Raw genomic sequence first — 26716 nt, 5'->3', positions numbered from 1 at the left:
TGGAGATTCTTCAGAAAACTAAAAATAGAATTACCATTTGATTCAGCAAGCCTACTCCTGGGCATCTATCCAAAGAAAACCATGACTAGAAAACCATGACTAGAAAAGCACCCCAATGTTCATTGCAGCACTATATGCAATAGCCAAGACAAGGAAACAACCTAAATGCCCATCAACAGAGGAATGGATAAAGATGTGGTACATATACATAATGGAGTATTACTCAGCCATTAATAAATAATGGAATTTGCAGCAACATGGATTGAACTAGAAATTATCATGCTAAGTGAAGTTAGACAGTAAGACACCAACATCATATGCTATCACTTACATGTGGAATCTAAAAAAAGGACACAATGAACTTCTTCGCAGGACAGATACTCAGAGACTTTGAAAAACTTATGGTTTCCAAATGAGACAGGTTGTAGGGTGGAGGGATGTGCTAGGGGCTTGCGATGGAAATGCTATAAAATTTGGTTATGATGATCATTGTACAACTATTAATGTAATAAAAATCACTGAGTAATAAAAAAAGAAGAAAATTACTTTTAAAAGTCTCTCCCAGAGTTCACATTGTGGCTCAGTGGATTAAGGACTCAATATAGTCTGTGAGGATGTAGGTTCAATCCCTGGCCTTGCTCAATGTGTTAAAAATCCTGGCATTGCCTCAAGCTGTGGCATAGGTCGGAGATGTGGCTGAAATCTGTTGTTGCTGTGACTGTGGTGTAGCCCAGCAGCTGAAGCTCTGATTCAGCTTCTAGCCTGGGAACTTCTATATGCTCAGGTTTGGCAGTAAAAAGAAACAAAAAGTCCATCCCAAATTAGATATTTTATGGTTATAGCTTCTGTTAATCATAAATCCCTACTCCAAATGACTTAGGCTCAAAATCTGAGTAAATACTATCAAAGTATTATAAGTATTTTCAATTTAGAAAACTTAGAGAACAGTGAATCTAGACCTCTTAAACCACCTAATAACAGTATAACACTGCTAAGATTAATGAGACAAGTACACAGGGCCCTTGATGATTAGAGAAGGGACCCAACCTGGCTGGAAGGAGAGGGTCAGAGGAGGCTTTGCTGAAGTTAACCAGAGTTGAGACTTAATGGTTACTATCAAAACTTCAAGTTAAAGGGACAGCATTGCAGGAAAGGTAAAAGGTGAGGCATTCCAAAAAAAGAGGGACAGAAATAAGCACAGGCATAAAAGATGGGAATAGCATTGTTTATACTGGGAACTCTCAAAAGTCAGGTGTACATGAAATAAAAGTAATGAGGCAAGGAGTTCCCATCGTGGTTAATGAATCCGACTAGGAACCATGAGGTTGTGGGTTCCATCCCTGGCCTCGCTCAGTGGGTTAAGGATCTGGCGTTGCCGTGAGCTGTGGTGTAGATCGCAGACACGGCTCAGATCTGGCGTTGCTGTGGCTCTGGTGTAGGCTGGCGGCTACAGCTCCAATTAGACCCCTAGCCTGGGAACCTCCATATGCCGCCAGTACGGCCCTAGAAAAGACAAACAAAAAAGGTTATGAGGCGAGATGAGATTGGGGAGGTAAGGCCATCAGAAGGTGCTCCCATATTCCATATGAAGGGTTAAGGCCTTTGGCAGGAGAGGATACATCAGAATGGGGAAAGGGGACAGGGAGAAAAAGCAGTGTTTGTTGAGAAGAAAGTATTTTTCAAGCTGCCCAGGCTGAGTCCTTTTCAAGTATTCTGACACTCTTTTCCCAGGAGGAACATGTCCAAATAGACTGAAAAGTCACCATGTATAATGCTCATTGCAGGATGTGTGCTGTGCTAGTGAACACTGTGGAGGCAATGGTGGTGGTGGGGGGGACATGGTCAGATTTGCGTTTCTGGGAGGTCAAGGGGTCGCGGTGGACAGGATAAAGATGAGGGGATAAGATTAGAAGCACAGTGTCTAGGTAGGAAGTTGGTGGATACAGTCATCCAAGTGAGAAATGACTTAAGGTCATGGTAAATAGGGATGGACAGAAATCAGATTTGAAAAATATTTAAGACAGTGGTTTCCAATCCACACTGGAATCATTTGGGGAGCCTAAGAAAAAACTTGTCATGGGAGTTTCTGTTGTGGCTCAGCGGAAAGGAATCTGACTAGTATCCATGAGGATGGAGGTTTGATCCCTGGCCTCACTTGGTGAGTTAAGATCCATCATTGCCTAGAGCTGTGGTGTAGGTCGCAGATGCGGCTTGGATCCTACATTACTGTGCGGCTTGGATCCTATATTACTCAGATCCATTACTGTGGCTACAGCTCTGATTCAACCCCTAGCCTGGGAACCTCCATGTGTTATGCGTGCGGCCCAAAAAAAACAAAAAACAAACAAAAAAAAACTTGTGATGGAGTGCCCTGGTGGCTCAGTGAGTTAAGAATCCAGGGTTGTCACTGCTATAGCACAGGTTTAATCCCTGGCCCCAGAACCTCTCCATCCCCTGCGTGCAGCAAAAAAACCCCTGTGATTTCATTGATTTGGGATGTGGGCTGGTTTGGAATTTTTCCACATGGAGGGAATCGCTGATTTAGAGAATAAAATCAGCGGCCATCAGTGACTATGTAGATGGAGTTGAGAATGTGAAGGATGGCTGAAGCCAGGTTTCTTTACTGGACACTTGCAGAGCTGGGAGAACAGGACAGAGGCCCCATCTCTACTTTAGCCTCAGTTTGCAATTGCTTTTAGATTATTGTCAGGTGTTTCTCAATGCAACATTATATTTTCCTTTTCAATTATTTTGTGACACTAATACTTGAGGGAAACATGAGCCAGAGACCAGTCTTCCCATATGCTGCCCCCTCCTGGCTGAGCATGGTGGGATCTCTAAGGCAGATCAGCAACTACGAGTGTGGACGCCTCTGGTGGGCAGCTTGGGCAACTGCACTGCAACCTGATTCTTCCTCCCCAACCTCCCTTCCCTCTCTCCTCCACAAGGGTCAGACCTACATGGCCTGATGACTCTCCTGGCCTCCTCTCCCTTGCCCCCTCTTTCCCCTCAAAGGCTGTTACTCAGGTAATCTCTTGCATGACTAATTATATCTTGGTGTCTGTTTCTCAGAGGATCCAAACTAACATAAGCTCTTAACTTTCAAAAATTTTAAATTTTCTATTTGATCCTCATGAAATACGGGGAACAACACTCCATAGTTTCAGCAGGAAACAACTCCCAATAATTTCAGCCAAAAACAACTTAAATGAGTTTCCAAGGAGCACACTGGCAAAGCTTCTGATTTAATTACGCAAACAAACCCAGCCAGAGAATAGCCAAAACATGCTGAGATTTTCCCTCATCAGATTCACATGGAAGATTTCTGCAAGGTTTTTACAAAGAACCCAATCACATTAAAGCTTCCACACCTTGAAAAGACTGACATCCCATAAAGCATACATGTATCTGAAAATGCTTCTGCATCTTTCAAAGACCAAATACTTCATAAAACAATTGCAAAAAAAAAAAAAAAAATGGTACCACAATGCAGAAAACATCACAGTGGAAACTGTGAGGAACTCCCCTTAACTACATAACTTGGAAAATTTGCAGCCTCGAATGATCTACTGCCAGGGAGTGTGTTACCTCCATCATCAATAAATACACAAAATGATATATGAAGCATCTTCTGTGCCAAACATTGTACAAGGTACTTTACATGGTATATTAATTTTTGCAACAATCTTATGGAGAAAGGATTATTAAGCCCATTTTTTAGAAGAATAAACTGAGGCTTAGAAGTGGAGGCTCACCTAGCTCCAACAGCCTATGTAGCAGAGAACATATCCAAACTCAAGTGAGTTTCTACTGCTCCCCTGAGGCAGGCTGCCTTCTGGCAGAAGTTGGGCGAGCCCACAGAAAGGCTTCCTGAAGTCCATTGTTCCTATATTACACTCTAAGAGGGAAGTGACATTGCCCTCACCATCCTTACTAGGAATAAGCAGTAAGTCCACATTCTAAAAATAAAAAAATGGAGTTCCCTGGTGGCTCAGTGGGTTAAGGACCTGGCATCACTCCTGTGGTAGAGGTTCAATCCCTGGCCCTGGAACCTCTGCATGCCAATGGGCATAGCCAATAAATATGTAAATAAAAATACAAAAATGAACCACAAATAATAGAAACTTAAAATAGAAAGGTTTTCTGATCAGTTAGTATAATGTCTTCATTGAAGAGTTTGGGGAGATTTTCCTCTAGGTTTCTGAGAGACAGACTCCTTTTAGATTTACCTACATGGGCACTGTGCATCTCAAACTACATCCAGAGAGGAAAGCCCTTGGTTGGGGAAGTGGGAGTTGTAGACAGTAGGAGCCAGATGGTGGTTCTGGTAAATTTATTCAAACTAAGAAAACATTCTGCTTCCACGCCACCCTGTGTAGCAGCCACCAAAGGGAAATAAAGATGGCTCCCACCTCCCTCTGGCCCCCAGCTGTTTTTCCAAGACCATAAAGCTGGTGGGAAGGGACAGTTTCTTTTTTCCAGGTTCTCGAGCTTGTTCTTTCAGCTTAGAGTGTGCGAGTAAGTGAGAGGGGGAAGGGAGGGTGGCTCTGTGGTTTCTGGGAAAGAAACGGGCAGTGTTCCTTCCCAACTTTTTTCCTCTTGCACATAAGGTGCAGCTTTCTCCCTATTGACAGATCATTGAGTATTTTGCTTCTCCAGTGTTCCTACCCCCTTGGAATTTTAAGAGGAAATTCAAGATACCACTGTCCTTTACGAAAAATTTTTTCTCAGGCAGGCTGCCATTATCAACATTAGTAGGTAAATATTCACTATAAAGCAACTCCTATTTTTTTTCCTCAAGCCAACATATGAATTTAATTTAGAATATTAATGGGCACCATAAACACTTGAACATTATTTGTTGCATTTTCTTTTTTGGATAAAGAAAAAATAATTTTTTAGTTTAAGTCATAAAGTATAATTTGTTAGCATAAAGTAGTCTGTCCTTTTTTGTCCACCTGCACCATGGGTATCACAGGAAGTTTGGAAAGTCCAACCTTTGAATTACTAATGAGATAACTAGCATTTTTTTTTTTAATAGCCCATCTGCCTTACTTCGGACACTAAGCCCACAGATGGTCTAATGTTATCATCACACTTCAAGGCTTACTTTCCCATGGAAGTCTAAAGATTTTCTCGAGAAGTGACTAAGATATTAGAAATTTTCCTTGTAACTTTGTGGCAATGTGTCCACGTATACAAACCATCAGGAAGTCCCTTTGAAGATCAGAAGCTGTCATGTCCCTATCTTTGGTCTTGGAAAGATTACACACATGGAATCACCATTGTTCTAAGGCCAGTCCTCACTCTCCAACCACCAAAATGATTTAAATGCCAATGTTTTTTATTCAAGTCATTGATTTTGAGACTGCAGGTCAAAACTGAGTCTCAGCTTAATTGCTTCCTCCTGGAAGCTTTTCTTGACCTCAACCAAGGTTAGCTTCTTCCTGAGGTACCCTCCTCGCTTGTGCTTTAAGGTACGGACTGGTTTAGCTGTCATCTAGAATGTAAGCTCTAACAGGTTCAAGATGAGGTCAGTCTCCTGGACTGCATTCCCAGAACCTAGTGCAGGGCTACAAATGCAATAAATACTAGTGGGATAATAACACAGAAGGCCTCCTTTATTTCATCTGAAGCTTCAGGCAGCCTTTGATAATACAGAACAGCCAACTCTCCCTTAAAACATCCCTTTGGTACAGTGAGAACACCTCCTTTATATCCTCTTCCCACCTTTCCCATTGTTCTTCCAATAGCTTCTTTCCTTCCTGTTGTTTTTTTCCCCTTTTAGGGCCACACCTGTGGCATATGGAAGTTCTTAGGCTAGGGGTGGAATCGGAGCTGCAGCTGCTGGCCTACACCACAGCCATAGCAATGTGGGATCCAAGCAGAGTCTGTGAGCTACACCACAGCTCACAGCATGGATCTGTAACCCAATGAGCAAGGCCAGGGATCGAACCTGTGTCCTTGTGAATACTAGTTGGATTTGTTTCTGCTGCACCACGACAGGAACTCCTTTCCCTCTTTATGTTCTTATCCCTACATTTTTAAAATTGTAGTTAATATATACTATTATATAAATTACAGGTGTACAATCATTCACAATTTCAAATGTTATACTCCATTTATAGTTATTACAAAATATTTATTATATTCCCCATGTTGTACAATATATTCTTGTAGCTTATTTTATACATAATAGTTTGTATCTCTTAATTCCCTATCCCTATATTTCCCCTTTCCTTCCCTCTCCCCACTGGTTATCACTAGTATGTTCTCTGTATCTGTGAGTCTCCTTTTTCACTAGTTTGTACTGTTTTTTAGGTTCCACATATAAGTGATATTATACAGTATTTGTCTTTCTCTGACTTATTTCACTTAGCATAATGCCCTCCAAGTCCACCCAAGTTGTTGCAAATAGCAAAATTTCACTCTTTTTATGGCTGAGTAGCATTCCATTCTCTCTATATTATATATATATATATATACCACATCTTCTTTATCCATTCATCTGTTGATGGACACTTAGATTGCTTCCATATCTTGGTACTTAGAAAAAATGCTACAATGAACATTGGGGTGCATGTATTCTTCCAAATCAGTATTTTTGGTTTTTTTCAGATACATAACCCAGGAGTGGAATTACTATGTCATATGGTATCTCTATTTTTGTTTGAGAAACTTCCATACTATTTTCCACAGTGGCTTCACCAATTTACATTCCTACCAACAGTGTACAAGGGTTTCTTTTTCTCCAAATCCTTGCCAGTGTTTATTTTTTGTGGGGCTTTGTTTTGTTTTTTTGTTTGTTTGTTTTGATAACAGCCACTGACAGATGTATGGTGATATTTCATTGTGGTTTTGAATTTCCATGATGATGAGCGATGCTAAGCATTGTTTCATGCGTGTGTTGGCCATCTGTACTTCCTCTCTAGAGGAATGTTTATTCAGTTCTTCTACCCATTTTTTAATCAGTTTTTTTTTTTTTAATGTTGCGTTGTATAAGCTGTTTATATATGTTGGATATGAACCCCCTCGTCAGTTATAACACTTGCAAATACTGTCTCCCATTTCATAGGTTGTCTTTCCATTTTGTTGAATTTCCTTTGCTATGCAAAATGGTTTATGTCCCATTTGTTTACTTTTGCTTTTATTTCCTTTGTTTTAGGAGAAGGATTTAAAAAAAACTATTGCTATGACTTATGTCAAAGAGTGTTCTGCCTACGTTTCCCCCTAGGAGTTTTATGGTTCCCAGTCTTATATTTAGGTCTTTAATCCACTTTGAGGATTTTTGATATATGCTGTTAGAGAATGTTCTACTTTCATTCTTTTACATGTAACTGTCCAGTTTTCCCAGCACAACTTACTGAGGAGTCTGTCTTTTCTCCATCATATATTCTTGTCTCCTTCGTCATAGATCAACTGACCATAAGTTCCTGGGTTTATTTCTGGGCTATTTTTTTTTTTTTTTCTTTAGGGCCTCACCCAAGGCATATGGAGGTTCCCATGCTAGGGGTCAAATAGGAGCTGTAGCTGCTGGTCTACACCACAGCCACAGCAACTCTAGATCAGAGATGAGTCTGCAACCTACACCATAGTGGATCCTTAACCCACTGATCGAGGCCAGGGATGGAACCTGTATCTCATGGACACTACTTGGGTTCACTTTTGCTGAGCCACAACTGGAATGCCAATATCAGTACTTCTAATCACTCTGTTTCTCCTGGGTTCGGTAACAGGAGACTATCTTTGAGGAATTTGTCTGTTTCTCCTAGGTTATCCATTTTATTGGCCTAAGTTGCCTGTAGTAGTTTCTTATGTTCCTTTGTATTTCTGTGGTGTCAGTTGTTAACATTTAAGCTTTATTGAAGTACAGTTAATTGACAAGGCCGTGATAATTTCTGCTGTACAACAGTGACCCAGCCATATATATACATACACCCATTCTAAGATACTTTTCCCCACATAGATTATCACAGAATACTGGCCAGAGTTCTCTGTGCTATATAGCAGGTCCCCTTTGGCCAATCATTCCTTGTACCTCAGTATGCATATGCCAATAATTTCTCATTTTATTTCTAATTTTATTGATTTTGACTTTCTTCCTTTTTTCTTGATATGTCTGGCTAAAGGTTTATCAATTTTATTCATTGATTTATTCTATTGATCTTTTCTGTTGTTTTCTTATTCATTTCATTTATTTCTGCTCTGATTTTTATGATCTTTCTTTCTACTATCTTTGGGGTTTGCTTGTTCTTTCTCTAGTTGCTTTAGGTGTTAGATTAGGTTATTTCAGATTTTTCTTGTATTGCTATAAACTTCACACTTAGAACTGCTTTTGCTGTGTCCCACAGGTGGAACATGGATGGAGGTGAAATTACTGAGTAGGGAGAGTAGTGGGGTTAGGACAGTAGGGATGTGGTGTTTCTAATCTCACCTCGAAGAATATTAAGAGTTGCAATTTTTTCTGCTTTTTAAATTGCCTGTTTCCTCCAGGTATCTTCCTCTCCTTCCTTTTCTCTTTTACTTTTAAAAGTTTCTAAATGCTGAAATAGATATGGAGAAACTGATTCAGCTTACAGAACCCTGGATGGGCTCCATGTATGGTGACCCCAGGTACCAAGGAGAACAGGGCTTAAGCACTAGCTGAAATGAAACATGGTAAAGTGACAGTGTTTCATAATGAACTATGATACACAGAGCCACTTTCCCAGATGCTACTGGCTTATATTTGTCGGGAAGGTTAGAAGAGTCTTCTCTGATAAATTGAATGGCCTAAGGGGAAGTCTTCCAGGTATTTTGAGGTTCCCTCAACAAGAAAATACACCATCAACTCACGCCCTACCTGTACCCACATAGCTTCCATTCAGTTTTTTTAATGCCCCATTCTTAAATACGAAAAGATAGGAATTCATATTGTGAACATGAATGTCAAGCATTTGAGGATTGAAAAGAGAAAATAAGGGTGGAAAAAGGCACCCAGAGAAACAGAGACAATTAAGAGAAGAAAAAATGGCAATTAATGTTCTTAGAGATAAAGATACTACATCCATAAAATAAGTATAGGATGTTATAAAAAAAGGAACACAGAAAAAAAAGTGCTTGAAATTTATAAAATAGCCATAAAAATTATTCCAAGATTGGAAGATAACATCAAAAAAATCTCACAGAAAGTAGTCCCTCTCACAGTAGGGGGAGAAGGGAGATTGGGGGGGGGGGAACACTTAAAAAATTAAAGAATTGATTTAGGAAGACTAATAATTGCCTTAAAAAAATCCCAGAAAAAGAGAACAGAGGTTAGGGGAAGGAAATTATCAACAAAATAATACAAGTAAAATATCCCTTTGGAGCAAGACCAGAAGGTAGTGAGAAGTGAGGTGAAATGGTTTTCCACCAAAAAAGCCCCTTTTATTACTCTTTGATTTTTAAATTATGTGCATTTACTACCTTAACAAACAATTTAAAAGGAAAAAACAACTTAGTTTCTTACCCCCAAATGTGTACTTATTTTTTCTGTATTCCCTTTTTCTGCTAATATCATCACTAGTCAGCTCCAAAATAGCCCTTTACAAGTTATACTTTGGATGGATTTTTCACACATTTCTTCTCTCTATCCCGACTGGCCTCATCTGATCCTGTCACCTCTTCCTGGAATAGTTGCACAATATCATTATTGCTGGCTCTGTCTCTGGTCTCTACCCACCACCCAGCTCCAACAACTCTGATACTGAAATGCTTTGAAAGGCTTTTCATAACCACAGTGGACTCCTGACAATGCTCTCCTTTTGTAGCCCCACCCCCACCTTCTGAGGTTTACATACCTTGAGGCTTGGAGTTGCTAGGTAGGTTCTTTCCCTAATCACCTTGTTCCCAATGCCACTTCCAAACCTCTTTAAGCTCCTTCCCCCTTCAAAACTCCCAGCTCTTCTGAAGACTTCATCTGACCACAGCAGCCAGTATGTGCTATTTTTGACTCTTGCCTAACACATTTATCCTGGTTCACTGAAATTCTAGCACACAGCTCACCATCTTTCTTTCTATCACTATTTCTATCATAATTCTTGGCAATCTCAACATCCATGTTTAAAAAAAAATCATTCCAATAACTCTGGCCTCTTTTTTTTTTTTTTTTTTTTTGTCTTTTTTTTGCTATTTCTTGGGCCACTCCCGTGGCATATGGAGGTTCCCAGGCTAGGGGTTGAATCAGAGCTGTAGCTGCCAGCCTATGCCAGAGCCACAGCAACGGGGGATCCGAGCCGCTTCCTTCACCACAGCTCACGGCAACGCTGGGTCCTTAACCCACTGAGCAAGGCCAGGGATGGAACCAGAAACCTCATGGTTCCTAGTCGGATTCGTTAACCACTGCGCCACGACGGGAACTCCCTTAAGTTTAATTTCCTCAACTCCATCGATATACTCCATCTGGGTGGTTACTGCCATAGTCATAATCTGGATCTTGTTGTCACCACCTTCTAACTACAAGCTCCTTCTCCAGCTTCCCACAACTATCCCCAACCCAACATTCTGCAACACCACTGGAAACACTCATCAACTGAAGACCTCTCATCACCACCCATCTCTCATCCCTTGTTAAATACCATGCTTCAGAGCTAAAATCACTCCCTTGAAATCATTTTTTCTTCCTCCATCATACTTGCCCTACCTGTTCATCCCTAATTAAGTCTTACTTTGCTCCTAAACCCAAGTAGCTGAACTTTTCTCCAGAAATGGAGAAAAACATCACAGAATCCTGCTAATTGGTCCCATTTTTGGACCAAAAGTATCAGATGGCAAATAACATTGCCCATCAGTCAGTCCCACTAATTTCTCTGGAGAACTTGTCTTCCCCTCTCCAAGATGCTCATTTCTATGACCTTTTCCCTTCCTACCTGCAACCTGATGGCTTGCCTCTCTTTCATGCTTCACTAAGAAACCAGAAGCTATCATACAAGAAATACCCATATAATCCTTCTACGACGAATGTATTAATACAGCTACATCTGAGACTGTACTCCGCACATTCTCTCCTGTTACAAGAAACTGCCTTGCTCCCACATAAGCCGTCATTTTTACTGTTTAAAAATCGCATTCCTAAAACCATCCTTGATTTCTTAAATCTTCAAGTTCTCCTTTTCACCTCGATAATCAGCCTCAGCAGCAACACCTGTTTGATATCACCCACAGCAAAACAAAAATGCCCTTGACCTTATGCCTTCTTCTAGCTCCCACGCCATTTATATTCTCTTCACTCTCCAACTTCTCTCAAGAGTTGTCTTCAGATATGATTTCCACTTTCTTACCCCCCATTCTCTCTTCGACCTCTGGCTACACTTTCATACTAATTTTTCTCATATATATATTACACAGGAGGGATATAGAACATGGTTGTTAGGCTTGGACTTTGAACTCTTAGTTCTTACCAGCTGTTTCCTCTGATTGGCTATCTCTTTTCTCCAGATTTTAGCAGGGCTAGCTCAGCTGCATGTTACCACTCATCCATCTAAAGCAGTGAACCTGTTCCTCTACCCAGTCACTATTTATCCCAATGCGCTGTTTTCTTTATAGCACTAGAGGTAAAGAAATTATTTGTTTACATATTCACTGTTTGTCTCCTATCACTGTCATATAAGATCCCATGAGGGCAGCAGGGACCCTTATTTGCAGCTGAACCTCCTCCAGCATCTAGAATACTAACTGGCATATAGTAGGCATTCAATAAATATATACTGATTTAATTTGAAGAAGATAAAACAACAGTATTCACTCTAGCAGTTACCCCTTTAGCATAGGGGTAAATGAAATCCACCTTAAACACAGATAAGTTAACTTATTTTTGATACATCATCAGCTAAGACTGGTTAACCAAGGTCAGTTATATAATTCAATTATCACTAAAAACACTGTTACTTATCAGAATTATCACCATACAAAAAAGAAACAAACTTGCATTTTTAGGCATTTCCACTTATTATTTTACATTCCCAGGATTAAGTTTCTAAATTAGATAAGCTATTGAACACTGAAAGTAAAATGAGGCACCTTCCAGATAAGTAAAAATAAAGCCAAGATTCAAACACAGTCTTAGGTCTATAGTACCTGTGTTTGGTTTTTTTTTTTTTTAAGGGCCATACCTGCGGCATATGGAGGTTCCCAGGCTAGGGGTCGAATGAGAGCTACAGCTGCTAGCCTACACCACAACCAAGCAATGCCAGATCTGAGCCGCATCTGCGACCTACACCACAGTTCACAGCAACACCAGATCCTTAACCCACTGAGCGAAGCCAGGGATTAAACCTGTGTCCTCACGGACGCTAGTCAAATTCGTTTCTACTAAGCCACAACAGGAATATTTTTTTTTTTTCTTTAGGGTACCTGTGTTCTATCAGATCACAAATTTGCTGACATTATAGGTTAGATCTTTAGGGCAGTTCCAATCAAAGTAGTAGAAGTCAAAGAGTTATTTCTAAAACCTGAATAGACATTTCAAATATTGCTAATACATTTTTTAACACCTATAATAGCAAGTATCTTGACTAAGAAAAACTGATTCAGGTGAAAAACACTAATCTCCTACTAACAGGTGAATGGTTTGGTTTGGAGACATTTGATTAACATGAATGGAATTTTTTTTTTTTTAATTTTAATGAGTTTGGTAGTCAAAATACTGTAAAACCGCATCACGGGGGTATACTGACCCCAGCTTCTTTCCCAGCTACTTCTCACATGTTCATGAGTGTGCTCAGCCTCACAACCATCTAGAAAATTCCTGCTCATTCAACTCAAATGTCACCTCCTCTTCGTAGCCTTTTTAAAATCCCTTCTCAAGCTGAACTATCTCTTATCTATGGTCCCTGATGAACCTTGAACATGATTTTAAGTATAGTGTATTATAGAGCATTTATTCTGTGACATGTTTTCTGGCCAGCCTGTAAATGTTTGCTGAACTGAAGAAATATATCATTCAAATTCCTAAATCAATATGCAAAGCATCTGTCAGAGTAAACGTTCGACTAGTACCAGTCAAACTAATTCATTACCGACTGAATCAAAGATCTTATTAGGATTATGGTTACAGCTAAATGATTACCTAAAAGATTTAATCTGCTGTGTGAAATTGATGATTTTTTAGATATAACAACTATAAGTAAACCCCCCAGGAACACAGGCCTATATACACTTTTTTTTTACACATACAAGTTTATTGCTACCCTAGAGTTCTCCTGTGGAGCACTGGGTTAAGTATCTGTCGTCACTTCAATGGCTCAGGTTGCTACTGTGGCATGGGTTTGATCCCTGTTAGGGGTACAGCCAAAAAAAAAGTTTATTGCTACCCTGGTAAATTCTACATTCTCTCTATATAGGTGAATTTGCTCACATAGAATGATCATCTGAACGTTGCACTGTATCTAAAGAGGTTCTGAGAAAGATTGTCATGGCGTCTAAATCTCACCGTTATTTTGACCTAACAAACACTAATAACTCCTCCCAAACTGTTCTCCACTAAGAAATGAATTTTCCCTAGACTTCTGACAATATGAATACCCTTCAAAGATCCCACTGCTATTTCCTGGGGTTGAGCCACATTACTGTAGGTTAATCACCAGAAACTTGGCAGATGACTAACCCAGCAGAAACATGGAATACATTCCAAATAGGAATAATTTTTAAATGAACTTAGTGAACTTTATATTGCCACAACAAAATTTTCATTTTTTGATGGCCCCCTAAAAAAATGACAGATTTTTAAAATTTAATAAAAAGTGCTGAGTGCTATCTTTAACATGTATTTACTAATCAGACTTTAAATTTCAACTTCAGTAAAACACCACTTAACATTAAAAAATAACGCACCAGAGTTTCCACTATAGGGCAATGGGATCCACAGCATCTCTGGAATGCTGGGCTGCAGGTCTGATCCCTTGCCCAGCACAGTGGGTTAAGGATCTGGAGTTGCCACAGCTGCAGTGTAGGTCACAACTGTGGCTCAAAAGGCCAAAATGAAAAAAAAAAAATAGAAAATAAAAGGCACCCAGGACTTCCCTGGTGGCCTAGCAGTTAAGGATTTGTCATTACCACTGCTATGGCTCAGGAATTTCTGCATGCTATGGCCCTGGCCAAGAAAAAAAATAATGCATTGATATTTCTAATTTCAAAATTAACGACCTAAGTATAATGTTTATTTCTACAAAGTATAGCAAAATATTATTAGTGTCTCAAGATTAATGCATATCAATCTAAGATCAAGAGCCCAAAAGAATGTTTTTTTAATTTTCCTTTCAAAATCCTAACCCTCATTTCTGTTACCAAACATGCCTCCAGTTAGTGATTTAAAAATTCTACAAAGGGAGGAGTTCCCATCATGGCGCAGTGGAAATGAATCTGACTAGGAACAATGAGGTTGAGGGTTCCATCCCTGGCCTCACTCAGTGGGTTAAGGATCCGGCATTGCCATGAGCTGTAGTGCAGGTCACAGATGTGGCTGGGATCTGGTGTTTCTGTGGCTGTGGCATAGGCCGGCAGCAACAGCTCCAATTGGACCCCAAGCCTGGGAACCTCCCTATGCCACAGATATGGCCCTAAAAAGACAAAAAACAAACAAAGAAACTACACAGGGAAAAATATACCAAAAGTCATCAACAAAGACTGTTTTTGATTACTGTGGGATTCTAACCCATTTAGATTCTTCTAAGAATTATCTTGAGGATGCAAATTAAAAATGCTTATTTGAATGACTTAATCTTACTATGTTTATAAACACAAACAACATACAATATGAAAGAACATATGAAAATTACTGGTTTTATTGGTATTATTAGATGGTAGTTTTAATAAAAGCTAAGTACAAACACAATTGTTAGATTATTCAGTCACTTATCCTGGAAAACAATAAATATGCCAAGATCAACCTACAAGCATTTATAAAAATGAAAATTTATAAAATTAATTAATTAACTTTAAGGACTCCATATACAAATGCAAAAATTTGAACTTGTCAATAATCACGTCAAATGTTTAGCTACTGACTAAGGAGTAAAAAACAATTTCTGATTTTAAAATGAAATAGCTCCAAACCAAAGCATGTAATTTCCCACACCCACTATCTTTGTATTCTGCACAGAGTTCCAAGGCAAAGATTACTTCTGGCTTTATGCATTACCAGAGAGGATGACCTGTGTGGCTGGCTTATCACAGGCCTTTTAGTCTTCTTTCCTGATAGATCCTTTGCTTCTTTGGAAGGAGGCACAGGGATTGGCTTCCATGGAATTGGGTTATAAAAAGCTGGTTCTGGATAAGAATTTCCACTGTAAAAACCTAAAATTATTAAAAAATCCAAACAAAACAAGAAAACTCCTTGAGATCAAAAAAACTACGTATTTTAAAATTCCTAAAAAAATGTTAAAATATTAAAAGGGCCAAAATATCATAGATTAACCAATTTGACCCCTTTAAAACTTGAACTCTCAAATATTTTCCAACAAGTAACACTTTTTGAATACTGTAAATTTTTCAGTAAAAAGTAAAATATAAATAATTATAAACATTCAAAGAACATTAAAGTATATAAAACATATGTAAAATTTCTAAGAAATTAATTTTAGAACCCTTAAAATAAAGAAAATCTTCATTTTCTTAATGCAGTCTGGGAGACCACTGAACACAGACATTAAAGTTTATAGAAAAAAATGTATGTTGCATATGTAGCTAAAGTGAACCAAGATTCTTGTTTAAAACCACTGAAGTTCTAAATCACTGTTACTCAAATTAGGAGTTCCCTTGGTGGCTCAGTGGTTAATGAACCCGACCAGGATCCATGAGGATGTGGGTTTGATCCCTGGCCTCGCTCAGTGGGTTAAGGATCTGGCACTGCTGTGAGCTCTGGTGTAAGCCTGCAGCTGCAGCTCCTATTCACCCCCTAGCCTGGAAACCTCCATATGCTACGGGTGTGGTTCTAAAAAATAAATAAATAAATCACTGTTACTCAAATTAATGAGATTTCATAATATCACTATAATTTTGATTAACAGTGGTAGAGCATTTGCAGATAAACATATGTTTATTAGAATAAAATGCAATAAAAACTACTAAAATAATCTATTATTTCAGCAATTAATTTCTAGTCAATCTGTAGAGTCCACCTAAGTTTTAACTTTTACTATCCAATCGTTTGGCTAGAACCACTGCCTATTACTCTTATTTCAAGCAAGAAAGAAAAAAAAAAGCATCCTATGCTCAGTAGCTGTAATGGATGACCTTTGTGACATGCAGGAGAGGCCTAAATCCTGACAGCAGGAATGTGTCATTCAGACACTAGCAACCTACTTTGACTGCAGAGATATGTCAACACACACTTCACCAAGATGGTCAAAACAAAGTCTGGAATATGTTCTATTGTGTGAACAAAACAGAATGGGAGTATTTTTAATAATAAATCACTTAAACAAGTGAAGGCAGCTGTCAGCAAGGTATGAGCTTCCAACAAGAAGGACAAAGAAAAACATGCATTGCTATTTATAATGGGACCAAGCCTAAAGGCCAACCCGCTTTTGCCTGCTTCATATGCTGTCTAGTATCCCAAAATGCAAAAAGAATGTGCCAAAGACATGGTGGCCTCTGTCTCAGAGAGGGTTAGAAAGAGGGGAAGAAAATGACCCCTTAAGTATGTTCTGATGAAGGCTTTAAAATCCAAGGAATGTAAGAAAATTTTACTTGTTTCTCAATGTTAGAAATTATTACTTTGCAGTTTTGCCACTACTGCCTTTAAAAATGTATCTGATTTTAGAGAATGACAACAAATTTGTAGTATCTCCACAGGAACATAGCATGTTATAATCTTCCAGAAAATAGTAATTTGAAAGAAAAATGATTTTTACACATTTCTATTTCTGTCAAAAGGAAACATAATGTATAATATTTGCTCCTGTAAGCCATATTTATGTAAGCCACATAACATAAAAACCAACCTGTAAGTTTTCCATTGGCATAACCATAGCTCTTTGCAGCTGGACGAGGTTTATTTTTTGCATTTTCCAACCATTCCTTAAACTTTTTTTCTGCTATTTCCTTTTTTTCCTGTAATTCAGCTTGCCGCTGTTTTTCTTTTTCCTTAAAATGACAAGACCAAAGAATCTCCAGGGATATTCTGTAACTAAAAATTCTATTCAAATTCTACTGATTCTTTTCCCCAGTACCTCCCCATCCCAATGGCTTACTGATCATAAACATTGAATCATATTACTATAATTAGCAAAATGTAACATGATCAGGGGTGTGACATGAAGGTGGCTGCCTCTAAACAAGAGGACATGAACTCTAGACAAAAAAAGTAATTTGCTGTTTTGAAATAGAATAGTGATTTATAAAACATTCCATAAATGTACATATTTAAAAGCATAAACATCAGATGGAACCTAAGTGAAAAAAATATCCAGAGGCTTATTAATATTTCTCAACCTAAGAAAACCAAAAATGTATATTCATTTCTGAAGCTTAATCACAGTATAACAAGTAGGGATAGCTTCATGTAGTTATGTTATGCTAAGATAGTGGCAATTTTCTATTTTTATGCAATATAGCTGGCACACATAAACATCAAAGCCATATACTCCAAGTGATCACTTTAGTAAAAATACCTTTTCTTTCTTCTTCTTCTCACATTCTTCAGCATTTTTTTTCTTTAACCATTCTTGATATTTTTCTTTTGCTTTTTCTTGCAAATGTTCTTTCTCCAGTTCCTTTGCTGCTTTTTCCTCCATTTCCTTATTAATTTTTTGTTCCCTTTCTTTTCTTTTCTTAAATAAAAATGAAGGAATTTTAATTGGAATATCTACAATTATCCTCCTACAAGGAAGGAGTATTATACCGTAATTTTCTAAACTTCAACTTTTTATTATATAGGTGATAACACAGCAGTTGACACAATGTGACTTATGAAATAATATAACTAACATACCTACAATTACCTGATCGATTTTAGTCTACTATCTCCAGTATATGTTTTATGATGGCCTAACAAAGCTCTTGCTTGATCAAGTATATTGAGATTGAGACAGTGTTGAGTAAACAGTAGGTATTCCATGAAAACTTGTTGAATGAGTTAATGAAAAGAAATTACAACCTGTAATTCTGTTCACTGCCCTAAACCTTAGTATTTTTAATGGATGTTTACCCTCACTCTAAAATAGGAACCACATATTTACACATTTCCCAGACAACTTGCCAATGTGAATGCTTGGATAAATCTTCACCATCAAAGAGTTACAGAGGATAAACAAATAATGTTTTGGCCTATTAAGTAGTGCTATAAGGGCACATACAGAGAAATCTCTGGCTCTGTGATTCTTATAAGTCTTACATGGACCAGGGGTTGGAAAACTAAGGCCTGCAAGCCAAATATGGTCCATCGACCACTTGAATTTGTAAATAAAGTTTTATAGAAACGTTGCCGCACACATTTATTGTCTGACTGCTTTTCAACCACAATGGCAAGGTTAAATTGTGGCAACAGAGATTGTATGGTCCGCAAAGCCTAAAATATTTATATAGCCCTCTGTAAGAAAATTTGACACAAACTGTAAATCAAAATTTTTTCCATTTTTTTTTTTCAAAAAATAATCTATCAACACAGCTAAATTCTAAATAACCAATGACACAGTTAGCTTTCTTTATCAAAGGTTAAGAAAATAATCTGCAAGGCATAAATTTTATGTAATACACATGCCATATATATCACCCTTCATGGAACAAAGAAATATGAGCCAAGATGGGAAAATTCTTCCCCTGAAAGCATCTTACAGAATACTTTATATAAGCAATTCCCATAAGATCCAAGTAACAAACACCAGTTACATACAACATATGTCCAGCGCTGTGCAGGAAAAGGCAGGTCTTAAAAATCAAAGCCAGTGTCGTTTCCCAAGTTGCTGTATTTCCTTCTGGTGAGGCAGCCAATAGCTGCCAAAAGAAATCCTTTCTTGCTGAAAACTGAACATCCTTTGAAATAATACTTGAATTTAACTACTTCCTACAGTCAGAAAATCCACAAGATTAAATAGGATCTTGGAGAATATCTCACTCTATCTCTGTCTGACTCATGAGACTCCCCACAAGCTCATCAACGGGAATCATTCTACACTGTTTTCAGCTACATATTCGGTGCTAACTCTGCCTGTTACTATTCTGTACACTTTATATGTATGTTCTGTGTCAATTAATTCTTACAACCACGAAATGAGAAAGATACTATTAAGATCTTATCTAACAGATGAGGAAGCTAAGGCACAAAGAAGTTAAGTATTTTGCTCAAGGTCACACAGATTGGTAAGTGGCAAATGACTACAGATCTCTCATACATATGAGAGAATGTTGAAAACAATTTTTTGCCAATAGATTCAATTTAATTTAAAAATACACCACTTTCCAAAACCGAGTGAAGAAGAAATAGGCCTCCAAGAGTTTAACTGGTATATTCTATTACATATTTAAGGAAGAAATAATACCAAATAGTACATGAATCATTTTAGAAAACAGAGAAAAAGAGAACACATCCGAGCTTATTTTAAAATAACAGTATTTCTCTGATATGAAAACCAAGTATGAAAGTATAAGATAATTTTAGGAATAAGATAACTGCTCTCATCATTAACATGAAAACATGATACATTTAACAAAAGATGAATGATACCCCTATACACTGAAAACCAAAAAAAAAAAGAGGTAAATTAAATATGACATTAATAAAAAGAAAAACCATGTTTATAGATTTGTAATTTGATATTAAGACAGCAATCTTCTCCAGAATGATCCATGTACTTAATGCAATATCAATAGTATCAGGCACTATTCCAGCAACTATGATAGGGGAAATTGATAAGCTAATTCTAAACTGTACATGGAAAGATGCAGAGCAACTAAAATAATATTGAAATAGATGAAAAAAGATGGAGGACTTACACTATTTTATTTGAAGAATCATATGTTCAAGAATTACTGTACAAAGCTACAGTAACCAGCTATGTAGTACTAATATAGGACATAGATCAATAGAACAGAATCTAGAAATAGACCCAGACATATATGGTCAACTGATTTTAAATAGAAGTGCTAATAAGGTAAGTGAATAGGGAAAATATTATCTTTCCAACACATGGTGTTGGAACAACTGGATATCCATATGCAAAAGAAAAATGAACCTTGACCCTTAACACATACCAATATTAAACTAACTCAAACATTCAGGTAAAAGGTGATGTTATAAAATTTCTAAAAGAAAACAATGGAGAATATTTTTACAACCTTGGCATAGGCAACCATTTATATAGAGCACAAAATCCACAAACTATAAAGGAAAAAACAGAAATATGGGACTTAACCAAAATTTAAAATGTCTGCTCCTTAAAACATGCCATTAAAAATTAAATGGGAGGGGAGTTCCTGTCGTGGTGCAGTGGTTAACGAATCCGACTAGGAACCATGAGGTTGCAGGTTCGGTCCCTGCCCTTGCTCAGTGGGTTAACGATCTGGCGTTGCCGTGAGCTGTGGTATAGGCTGCAGACGCAGCTCGGATCCCGCCTTGCTGTGGCTCTGGCATAGGCCAGTGGCTACAGCTCCGATTCAACCCCTAGCCTGGGAACCTCCATATGCCACGGGAGCGGCCCAAGAAATGTCAAAAAGACCAAAAAAAAAAAAAAATTAAATGGGAGGAAATATTTATAATACATATGTTACAGGACTTAAAGGAGTATATAAAGAACTCTTACAACTTACAATTAAGACATACAATCCTTCCACAAAATGGGCAAAAATTTAAATACAAAACTAAATAATAACAAAAGAGCCCTAGGAGATGCAGAATGGCGAATAATGCTGTATGACTGAATTGCATCCTACCAAAATTCATATGTTGAAGCCCTAAATCTCCAAGTAACTTTATTCTGAGATAGGCTTTGTAAAGAGGTAATTAAGGTCATGAGGGTAGAGCCCTAATCCAAAATGACCAGTGTCCTTAGAAGAGGAGGAGGAGACATCAGGGATGGGACAGAGAAAAGGTCACGTGAGGGTATGGCAAGAAGGCAGTCGCTAGCAATTCAAAGAGAGGCCACCAGAGAGACCAAACCTTGTGGACACCTTTGCTTTGGACTGTTTCTATCGTTTAAGGCACTTAGTCTGTGATATATTGTTATGGCAGCCCTGGTAGACTAATAGAATAAACTTATGAAAAGAGGCTGAATATCATTAGAGCTCAGAAAAAAATGAAAATTAAAACAGTGACATACTACTACACACTTAATTGAACAATTAAGATGAAAAAGGCTGACAATCTGGTAAGGATGTAGTGCACTTGGAACTTTCACAGAATAGGGGTAGGAATGTAAAACGGCACAAGTACTTTATAAGAAATTGACAAACTGTTTTTTAAAGTTAAACACATATTTACCACACAACTCAGAAATTCGGTCCCTGGGCATCTACCCAAGAGAAATGAAAAACGAGTGTCCACAAAAAGACTTGTATGTAAGTGGTCAGAGAATTTTAGTCATAGTATTCCAAAACTGGAAACAAGTCAACTATCCATCAACCAGTGAATGGATAAACAATTTGTGGTATTCCATAAAATGGAATACTATTCAGTAATAAAAAGGAAAAATCTTTATGGTCACACAGCAGCAAATTTTTAAAGTAAAAGCCTAATACAAAGGAACATATATATATATATATATATATATATATATATAAAGAAATTCTAGGAAAGGCGAATTGAATCTACAGGGTCAGAATGCAGACTAATGGCTTTCTTGGAGCTGGGGTTAGTGGGGGGTGGGCAGCAGGGCTTGAATACAAAGGGGCACAAGGGAACTTTTGGAGTGAAGGAAATATTCTCTATCTTGACTGTGATGCTGGTTGTACAGGAACATAAGCTTGTGAAACCTCATCAAAGTTAAAATAGGTGTATTTTATCATATGCCAATTATAGCTCAATGAAGTTGATTTTAAAATATCAACCAGGAGAGTTCCCGTCATGGCGCAGTGGTTAACGAATCCGACTAGGAACCATGAGGTTGCGGGTTCGGTCCCTGGCCTTGCTCAGTGGGTTAAGGTTCTGGTGTTGCCGTGAGCTGTGGTGTAGGTCGCAGACGTGGCTTGGATCCCACGTTGCTGTGGCTCTGGCATAGGCTGGCAGCTACAGCTCCGATTCGACCCCTAGCCTGGGAACCTCCATATGCCACGGGAGTGACCCAAGAAATGGCAAAAAGACAAAAATAAATAAATAAATAAAATATCAACCAGGCTCTATGTAGCAGTTAAACTACAGAAGAAAGAATGGAATGCCCTTAGTTAGCAAAAGGAGAACAGAGCAGCCACTCAGAGGTACTCAGAATAACCAACCGCTAAGTAGCTTTAGATTTTCTGGCATTCCAGTTCTATACCACACAGAGCACAACAATAAATCTTTTTTTTTTTCTTTTTTCCTAAGATGTTCCCCTGAGAGAAACTTTATTTATTGCAACTAAAGGAAAATAACAAAACGGACTACTCAAAGTTCCTGAATTTCTATTTTGGTTCCTTCAATAGAACATGGCACATATTAAAAGTATTGAATGCATGAATGATGCACCAATAAAAGTGTTATCAATCACATGCTTTCTTGATTGCAATTACTTTTTAACACTAAAAAGTAATTTCTAGGTTGAGAATTAAAAATAATTCTATTTTTAAATAGTTTCAACACTAAAAGCAAAATGCCCTTTTATAAAATATGTGGAGTTTGCATGGCAACACAAATGTCAGAGTGCTAGATGAGATAAGCCATTTATTTGAAAAGGATTTAACAATTCACAGTCACAATATAAGAAACTAGCTTTGCTAATGGATACACAAATTCTTTTTGTCTGATTTTTTGATAGAACACAGTGAAAATGACTTAGAGAAAATAACGCCACAGATACAGCTAAAACGTGAATGAAGCTGGAGGCAGCAGAGGACCACACACCATGAAATGTAAACAGAGGAGAAAAAAGCTCCATGCCAGACAGGAAGAGAAGAACCAGAAGAGCAGTCTTTACAAATAGAGGTAAATGTAACCAAGATTGAAGTAAGAAATCTGATAGGTCCTAAAAAAAAAAAAATGAGTGATCAATTATTCCTTAGCATGCACAAGAATTCTGCAGAATAAGTACATTTAATTTCTCAGGGTTCATTTTTAAACTCTTCTCAAACTTATGGAATCTTGCTTTCAATAATTAGTGATTTATGTCAGGGCAAGCCACTTCCCTCCAAAAGAAAGAAAATTTTTCTCAAATAATTGGATTAGGCCTACTGCCACTAATTAAAACAGAGAATATATCATCTCTACATTCTTAGACAAACAAAAACTATGTTTGATTGGCATGGTAAAATGAGCTTAATGGAGCTAGAAGATAAGAGAAGCTTTTAGGGGAGAGAGCATACTATTCAATACATGCAAAACTACTTTATTTTATAGTTATAAATTTCAAAAAAGGATCACTCAGAGTTTGGCACTGGCCACACAGGCTTATTTTGATTTTGGCATTTATTCACAAAAGAACTCTTTTTGTTGTATTATGGGATGTAGTAAACTTGAAAAAATAATAACTTATTCTGAAGTAAAGAACAGATATACTTATGGTTATAATACATACATGTCTAGCCGATTTCCTTCTTAAAATACCTGGGTGAAGAAAGCCATGCCATCTTCAACTTACTGGAATTATTTTACTAGGTACTCTTACTAGTACCACTAAGTGTTCAAAAATAGTAATAAAAAAATCAGAAATAATTTAGAGTTTCTTACTCTATCCTCAAGGGAAGAGTAGCCCCCTAGGATTTTGGACTTTCTCAGGCTTCCCTGGGATCAAGAGAGATTGAAGACTTCTCTGAACCTGCAACAGATAAAGCAGTTCAGGACTCCAGTTGAAGGTATGGAGCAAAGGAGTCCCAATCCTCATTCTCAAAATTCTTAGCTATTTCCTCAATGTTGTAGAGAGAATCTGGAGACAAGATGGCAGAGTAGAAGGACTTAAGCTCACCTCCTCCCATGAGAACACCAAATTCACAACTGCTGAACAGCCATCAATAAAAACACTGGAACCTACCAAAAAAGATATTCTATATCCAAAGGCTAGACATCACACTGAGATGGCAGGAGGGGTGCATTCATGATATAATCAAATCACATACCCCACCCCCTTGGGGTGGGTGACTCAACAAACTGGAGAATAATTATATTACAGAAGTTCTCCCACATGACTGAGAGTTCTGAGCCCCATGTCAGACTCCTCAGTCTGGGGGTCTGGCATCAGTAAGAGTAGCCCCAAAGCATTTGGCTTTGAAGGCCAGCCAGGGGGCTGAGTGGAGGATGGGACAGAGCCTCCACTCTTGAAGAGGGCACACAAGGTCTTGCACATACTGAATCCCAGAGCAAAAGCAATGCTCCAGAGGAGCCTGGGCCAGACCTACCTGCTGGTCTTGGAGGGTCTCCTGGGGAGGCAAAGTGTAGCTGCACCTCTCTCTTGGAACATAAAAGCTCATGGTGAACATATCCAGGCATATTTATCTGAAGGCTAACATTTTGCTTGGAACATTAGCACTAAGACCTGGCCCCACTCAAAAGGCTCTAAGCTCCAGTACTGGGATGCCTCAGGCCAAACAACCAACATGACAGGAATACAGCCCCACCACTCAACCGGCAGGTTGGCTTAAGATTTTCTGAGCCCACAGCCACCTCTAGATATGCCCCTTGATACCATCATCAGAGGGTTTGGATCCAACTCCACCCATGAGTGGGCAGACACCATAAGGAAGGATACTGCGATCCTGCAGCCTGCAGAACTGAGTCTGCAAACACAGGTCAGATCCTACTCTGGGATTAGCTGGTCCCTGGCCCTTGGGTGACTAGAAGGGATTGTATTGCTGGGACACATAAGACATCTACAGAAGGCCACTTCTCCAAGGTCAAGAAACCTAACTAAGCTACTACATACATTAAAAAAAAAAAAAAAAACAAAGAGAAGTTTAAACAAAATGAGATGGCACAGGAATATATTCCAGATGAGGGAACTAAGTGAAGTGGAAATAAGCAATCTACCCAAGAAAGAGTTCTGAGTAATGATTATAAAGATGATCCAAGAACTTGGGAAAGAATGGAGGCACAGAGTAAGAAGTTTTTAACAAAGAGAAAAGAACTAAACAGAGTTGAAGAATATAATAAATTAAAAATGCACTAGAAGGAATAGCAGAATAAGGCATAAGAAAAGGTAAGTGAGCTGGAAGACAGTGGAGGAAATCACTGCCTTGGCACAGAATAAAAAGAATGAAAAGAAACAAAGACAGTTTAAGAGACCTCAAACACATCAACAATCACATGATAGGGGTCCCAGAAGGATAAGAGGGAGAGAAAGGGCCTGAGAAGATATTTGAAGAAATAATAGCTGAATATATCCCTAACATGGGAAAGTAAGCACTCACCCAAGTCCAGGAAGCACAGAGTACCATACAGAATCAATCCAAGGAGGACCACCCAAGATACAAAGTAATCAAATGGACAAAAATTAAGATAAAATGTTAAAAGCAACAAATAATATACAAGGAAACCCTCAGGAGGTTATTCAGCTGCAACTCTGAACGCCAGAAGGGAGTGGCATGATATAAAGTGATGAAGGGGAAAAACCTGTAACCAAGAATACTCTACCCAGCAAGGCTTGTGTCAGATTTGACAGAGAAATCAAAAGCTTTAGAGGCAAGCAAAAGCTAAAAAATTTAGCACCCCCAAACTAGCTTTACAACAAATGCTAAAAGAACGCCTCTGGTTGGACAAGAAAAAGCTAAAAGTATAAACCAGAAAATTAGGAAACAGGAAAGTTCATCAGTAAAGCAAACATATAGTAAAGGTAGGAAACCATCCTCACACAAGTATGATATCTAAACCAATAACTGTGACAGGAGGACTGTTCCAATGCATGCTATTTGAAATACACTTGAAATTAAGATATATATATGTTCTGCTATATCAAAACTATATATTGAAACCTCATGGTAACCAAAAAACAAAAATCTATAATATACACACAAATTCAAAAAAGGAATCCAAACAAAACACTAAAGACAGTCATCAAATTGCAAGAGAAAAAGAACAAAAGAGGAAAAGAAGAAATAAGACCTGCAAAACAAATCCAAAACAATTAACAAATAGGCAATAAAACCATACATATTGATAATTACCTTAAATGAAAAAAGGACTAAATGCTTCAACCAAATGACATAGATTGGTTGAATACAAAAACAAGCCCCATATATATGCTGTCTACAAGAAACCCACTTCAGATTCAGACACACATACAGACTGAAAGTGAGGGGATGGAAAAAGGTATTCTCAAAAGAAAAATGAAGTAACAATATTCATATCAGACACAATACTCTTTAAAGACTATTACAAGAGATAAAGAAGGACACTATGTAATGATCAGGGATCAATCCAAGAAGACATAACAATTATAAATATGCCCCCCAACAAAGGAGCAACTCATTATATAAGGCAAATGTTAACAGACATAAACTAACACATTTTAAGTTAATTATACTCCAATAAAAAAAAAGTTTTAATGTTAACAGACATAAAACAAATTGACAGTAACACAATAATACTGGGGGACTTTAACACCCCACTTACATCAATGGACAGATCATCCAGACAGAGAATCATGGA

General features: G+C 38.0%; 1 protein-coding gene and 1 long non-coding RNA gene across 2 annotated transcripts in view; one reads left to right on the top strand and one right to left on the bottom strand.

Annotated features, from left to right (window-relative positions):
* LOC106509390 overlaps positions 1-26716 on the top strand; it is a 60996-nt gene that overhangs the window by 29938 nt on the left and 4342 nt on the right. Inside the window, exon 3 of the long non-coding RNA XR_002341535.1 lies at positions 22899-23065. This is a non-coding gene — a long non-coding RNA (uncharacterized LOC106509390). The remainder of the gene's footprint in view (positions 1-22898; positions 23066-26716) is intronic.
* CCDC34 (coiled-coil domain containing 34) overlaps positions 14783-26716 on the bottom strand; it is a 37147-nt gene continuing 25213 nt past the window's right edge. The window contains exons 4-6 of the mRNA XM_003122907.4: positions 17628-17786; positions 16959-17100; positions 14783-15309 (exon numbers count right to left, since the gene is read on the bottom strand). Coding sequence (XP_003122955.1) covers positions 15095-15309; positions 16959-17100; positions 17628-17786 — 516 coding nt within the window. The 3' untranslated portion in view covers positions 14783-15094. The remainder of the gene's footprint in view (positions 15310-16958; positions 17101-17627; positions 17787-26716) is intronic.

This window comes from Sus scrofa, chromosome 2, assembly GCF_000003025.6.
Source record: "Sus scrofa isolate TJ Tabasco breed Duroc chromosome 2, Sscrofa11.1, whole genome shotgun sequence".
Taxonomy (NCBI): Eukaryota; Metazoa; Chordata; class Mammalia; order Artiodactyla; family Suidae; genus Sus; species Sus scrofa.
Note: the sequence above shows the minus strand (reverse complement) of the source record. Positions and strands in the feature narration are given on the sequence as shown.